Below are 6,000 nucleotides of genomic sequence, written 5' to 3' on the forward strand. Positions count from 1 at the left end.
TAACACCAGGAGTTAAATACAGCTTCCTCTTTGACATTAAAAGGAAGTGGCATATTCTTATTTCATTTCTTTCTTCAAGGATACATTTTTATTTTTGTTGTTATAGTTGTTGTATAGGAGTTATAACTGCAATTTATTCAAACCAAAGTGAGTGACAGAATTATTAAACAAGTTGCATTAACTTTTCAGATTCAGTTGAACAGCCGAGGACTTATTTATTCTGTGGCTTTGTTGTTGGCATCAGTTTTTTTCACTGTAAGTATCCTTTTATTGAGATTCTTGTTGTTGTTATTGTTAATTGTATTCATATTCCAACTTCCCAGTTTACATAAATTTACCATCCACCCATGTACTTATGATGCTGTATATGACTCTCTACTTCATCCTTACAAGTTAGGCAGAGAGAGAGAGAGAGTAACCAGTTCAAGGTTATGTTCATGGCTCAGTGAGGACGCTCTCAACTTAAATCTCCCAAGACCCATTCCAGCACAGTTTTTAAGGGGGCTACAAAGGGTGAAATTAGGCAATTAATATAATAGATGTACTGGTTGATGCGTTTGCAGCATTTGCGGAAAATTTCTTTTCAACACCAGGAAGGCAGCAGTATTTAGGATAAAAATACTTATCAATAAAGAGTAGTAACAACTGTTCGTGGATCAACATAAAGCCTAAACAAATGTCCATCAATTGAAAAATTTACATATGTATATGTATACCACTTATCCCAAGTTTGCCTGACCCATACTATCCATGTAGGCATACAAGCCCAAAACAACTTTGTACAAATACAGAAGGGCTGTGCAAGCCAATATGAACAAGGGGACATGCAAATCTTCTATAGGTATGGCATGAATTACTACAGACTTGGTTATGAACACTCCCATAGCCCAGAGAGTCTGGTCCAAAGAATGATTCTTGCAAGAGAAATAACTAAACTAAGTGGCCCTCCATTTGTTGTTGGCCTGCAGCTCCCAGCATTTCTCGCCATTAGCTATGCTTAGTAGAGCTAATGGAAGTTGCAATCCACCACCTCTGAACTAAATATTTTTAGGAGGAAAAACATACATTGATGGAAAGATGAAAGTTCATGTTGGCATCTATATAGGTTTAGGTCAGTTCAAGCTTCATTCATGAAAATCTTTGTGTGTGTTCATAGAAAATAATATCTTTTTGTCTATTTGTAGGTGTTTGGTGTCCATTTGAATAAATGGAAGCTGGATAAGAAGCTGGGGTTTGTGTGCCTTTCCCTCTATGGCATCTTCTTGTGTTTCTCCATCCTGACAGAATTTAATGTCTTCACTTTTGTGAATTTGCCGATGTGCAGAGATCACTGATCTCATGGACAGACTGCTGAGAGGCAACTTCTTTCTTTACCTGTGCAATATGAAACATGGCTGGCATCTCCAAGCAGTGTGTGGTGCCCCATGAAGGCCGTGAAGTACACCTCACTGTTTGTCAGTTCCTCTTCCTGTCTCAGTTTAGCCTCTCTCTAAGCCACCCCTTCACACATACAGGCACACACTTGGAAACCTCCTGCGTTGATGTGAAGATTTACAAACTCAGACACTCTGAATCATGGTTGGCAGACTAAGTAAACTAACTTCTACCTGGCACTGAGCTAGAGAAGCTGAACTACAAGAGGGTGTTTTTTTTCTTCTTTTTTAACTTATTTGATTGAAGACTAATCTAATTTATGAACTGAGACTATAGCTAAGATACAAAGAAGAAGGTACATTGTGTTGGGTGCTTTCTGAGGAAAAGAGAAGGAATCTGTTTTATTCCTTTTTCCCAAACAAGCTGTCTTGCAGCTTCCTAACTTTTACAAATACTTATTTTCATGGGATGATCCAAAACTCACAAACGGCACTGTGGGAAATGAGTTCCAGGTACTTGTTAATAGAAATGGACCATGTACTTTTGAAAGAGATCATGGCGGTAGTGCCAAACAGCTTCCTTACACGAAGTGATGTATCACTTAGTAAGATGTGAAAGGACCTCTAACTGAATGAAGACTATACAGTTGAACACTGCTGCCATTTTTTTCGTAAACAAAAGAATTTTATTGCTAACTTGTTTGTTGTATTTCCAAGCAATAGTTTTAGACCTACCAGCCTGGGAAGGTTAATGAGGTGAAGTCCTAGTTTTTAATTGTCAGTAATTTGAATTTGAAATGCAAGGTCAGAAACAAAGCCTGGACTGGACTGACCTCTTGTGGTTTCTCAATATTTATAGTTTACACTGCACTTTTAGATTGAAAAGTGTTTTATGACCCATACCTTGTTTGCACCGGCAACAATCCTGCGAGGTAAGTCAGTAATAGTCCCATAGGAAATATATTTCAAATGTGGGAGTTGAGGCTGAAAGTGAATGATGTGCCAAAGGCCAGTGAATTCATCTAGGATCAAGCTAAGGTTTGATCCAAAATAGTTGTGGTCCAAGTCAAAACTCCTCCCCTTGGATCATCAGACTGGCTCTCAATGTACAGGAGACAGAGAAGGGGTGAGCAGGGCATCTCAAATCACATTATTAATTGAGAGGGATAAATAAGCACATGGCACACACTTTAAAAAATTAGTTGTAGACACTGGTTTCTGAAAGGCATATTTTGCACAGATATTATAGCTGAGGTTATCATTTGCCACTTTGCAAAGGATACACTGGACCTGGGTAGGTTTTCTTCCCCTCTTTCAAAAGACTCTGGCACAACTCACTGGGAATTACTCCTCTGGAAGGTTAGTACTGGGAGACCATCTCACTGGATTGTGTCCTCTTCCTGATACAAAGTTGCTTTAAACTTATCCTGTGTCTTCTTGGAGGTTGGTGGAAGGTGGGGAGTGTCAGTTTAAAATCTGAGTTTTAAATAGTTTAAAATGGTTGTGAAAGATTTGCCGTTCAGTGTCCCATTGGATTCTACTGTCATTTGGTGTAGTCTGCTGTATTCATATTACAAATGCATTACACCTCAGGAGAAATAGCCATCAATGTCACACTTGCATAGTTAACAGAACTGTGCATTTCTGATTGTCACATTAAGAACTTGGCTTTTCTGTTAAAATTGATATGTAAATTTTGTTTGTAATGAGGGATTTCCCCCCCCCCCCAAACAAATGTTTGAGGTGTATTTTGTCTGTAACCTACAAAGTTCATTATTAATAGAGAAGCAGCAAGCCTCTACACACACACACACACACACACACACACACACACACACACAATACATACTCTATTGACCCACCAATTTGCACTTTTACATATATATATGATTATTTCAAAATGAATTTCCTTGAGATAAATAGTGTTAAATAAATTTTTCTAATCTCTAATCCCTTTATCACAGCACCTTGCTTTCTCTTATGATGTCCACAATGAGTACTCAGTAGTTGCTGTAGTTGTCCTTGTATCTTTAGTCAGCTGCTCCCATGGCTGGTTTATAGGCACCCTAGTACAGTAACTGCACAGAGAAGGGAAATGTTGGTTCACCTTATTTCTAGTCTGTTGCCCATCTGTCTGATTGACCCCCTGTCGTGGAAGTTCTCTGTGTTGCAAATTCTAATCCCTGTTTTAGAATATACACATTTTGTTCATGTAGGGAATGAACCACCAGGCTTTTTCGATTAAAGTGAGCATGTCCCAAAGAACAGACCTAACACCAGTGGCCCATGATGTGAATGTAAGGAGGGGTTTCACTCTCCCTACCCTTCCCCCCCCCCCCCCCAAATATCATGGGCTCTTGTGGATTGAAGGGAAAGATTAGTTGTGATAATAAATTTGTTTTGGGGAAAATGTTTGTCCACTATTGGCAATCTTCTCATCTTCAGCTGATATACTCCTGAAAAAAACAGCATTTCCCAAAACACAGTCTGGATAGCAATGCTCTTTCTCATACTGTCTTAGTGAAATGTTTAATTAAATCAAATAATTGTTACCACTCACTATATTTCCTTTAATCAAAATAATTTCTGTACCCAGAAATACATTTTAAAGCTTCTACTTTTTCCATGATTGCACAATAGATCATATCTGGAAAACAAATCCACCTCAGGATGTGATAAATCAGAGTCTCTTTTGAGGATCTGTAGGGCAGCTCCAATGGAGCCAGTTGGATCTATTTCTGTGAAATAGCTTTTATCTACCCCCATGGCTCTACACTATATTAACTGCACCAAAGGGATCTTTCATGTTGGAGGGAAGTCAAATAATAGGTGTTAATGTAGCATTGAGAGTGCATTACAAACTTGGTGGGTGTGCACTGTGAGAGCAAGTCAGGAAACAGCTGATTTGATTAGGTTTGGGGTTTGAGAAAGAGAGTTGACAAGCCATACCTGAATTTAAATCTGAAGGTTGTATTCTCCAAAACAGCATCTCTAACATCTCCTGCCAGAGCTGAAGCCTACAAAGTAATAAAAAGAGAGTTCTGCTCCAGATAGTGAAACAGTGCAAAAGGCTAGAACACTCTGTGCAAGACCTGGGCTCCTGTTAGCAAATTACTGGTCTGTTGTTTCACACAGGGTCCTCTCTGTTCTTGAAGAAGACTCTTAGACCATTCTTGCATTACACAATTATAGTGCTGTATTCCACTTTAATTGCCTTGATGACATCCTATGGAATCCTGGGGTTTGTAGAGCAATTTGGCTAACAAATCTAAATGCCCTTGCTAAATTGTCAATCCCAGGATTCTATAGGATGTTGCCATGGCAATTAAAGTGGAATATGATGTTTTAACTGTGCGATGTGTTAGGGCTCTTAGGTCTGAGCATACACAAAAACCTAATTAATTTATTAAGAGGACCTTCCTCTGAGGCTATGACTGTGAGGAATCCAGGCAGAGGTCAGTGCATGCTGAAATGTTTGTGTATCTTGAGTGAGAGATCAGCCATCACTCCATTTTGGATTCACTTTATGGAAGGGGACTCGATATAGATTTGATTGCGGCAAACTAAATGGCTATAAATATTCACACAACACATGTGCAACTTTCCAATCTGCTTTCTGAATATGCATAATTGATTGTGTTGTTTGGTCCTTACCGCTACTACAGGTAGCTTTTGGGATGACCCTATTCCCTGCTCCTGTGGTGGCGAACCTATGGCATGCATGCCCTTTCTGGCATGCAAAACCGCCTCTGAGGGCACATGGGTTGGGGAGCTTGAGGCGAGTAGGGGCAGGGCACGTGCGTGTGAGCATGTATGGCCCAGTTCCTTGTCATGGCTCAGTTTGCCTCAGGAGAATCAAGCCACAGCAAAGAGCCAGGCTGAGTGAGTGCATGGGCCCTGTCCCTCCTTGCTGCTGCCCCCTGAGGAAAACTGAGCAGCAGCAAGGAGAGGCAGGGGGAGTGCCATGGCAAGGAACCAGGCTGATCATGTGCAGACCGCCCCCCCCCCCCGAACTAGGTTGCAGAAAGGGGGGGCAGGGAGGTATGCATGGCCAGCCAGCTCCTTGCCGTGGGCCAGTTCTCCCATGGAAAATTGAGCCATGACAAGGAGGGGTCCTTTTGGGTGGAAATCCTGCCCCTTTCCAGTTGGAAGTCCTGCCTTCTGCACCAGGTGACACCAAACCCCAGTACGCCACTGGTCTCCTTAATCCAGAAATGAATTGTAGGCACACAACAGCAACAACCACTACCAAGTCCCCTGGAGTTCAGCAGGGCTGACTTTCCAGGTGACTGGTGCTGCGCAGGCTGGCTTTCCTTTCCTGCAGGGGCATATAGTTACCAACAGGAAGCTGTGTGGATTCGTCCCAAGAGACATCCCTGATGCACAATCCCCTGGGGAACACCATTTCCTCCTCCTCTCAGACATTGGAAAGGTTGTGTGTTTTGTTGTTGTAGTAGTACTCTGAGGTATGTTGAACTGGATTAATTTCCCCCCTGAACCCCCCTTTTGTGTTGAGTGCCAGGATTGCGACTGGCATGTGGTAAGGAATGTTGCCTTCTTTACCTCAAACATGCCTTTACCTGCAGGACTGGTTTTCTGACCTCTCTCTTAGGCTGCATCCACAAAG

At 41.5% G+C, this 6,000-nt stretch overlaps 1 protein-coding gene across 2 annotated transcripts in view; it reads left to right on the plus strand.

Moving 5' to 3' along the window:
* LOC149316820 (sodium/potassium/calcium exchanger 3-like) overlaps positions 1 to 5,701 on the plus strand; it is a 202,951-nt gene extending 197,250 nt beyond the window's left edge. For both annotated transcript variants that reach the window (XM_089516350.1, XM_089516351.1), the window contains exons 16-17: positions 190 to 255; positions 1,185 to 5,701. In XM_089516350.1, coding sequence (XP_089372476.1) covers positions 190 to 255; positions 1,185 to 1,334 — 216 coding nt within the window. In that variant the 3' untranslated portion in view covers positions 1,335 to 5,701. The remainder of the gene's footprint in view (positions 1 to 189; positions 256 to 1,184) is intronic.
* Positions 5,702 to 6,000: the final 299 nt, after the last annotated feature.

The sequence above is a fragment of the Sceloporus occidentalis genome, unplaced genomic scaffold (assembly GCF_023333645.1).
Source record: "Sceloporus occidentalis isolate IW3139 unplaced genomic scaffold, rSceOcc1.0.p SCAF_3, whole genome shotgun sequence".
In the NCBI taxonomy this organism is placed as follows: Eukaryota; Metazoa; Chordata; class Lepidosauria; order Squamata; family Phrynosomatidae; genus Sceloporus; species Sceloporus occidentalis.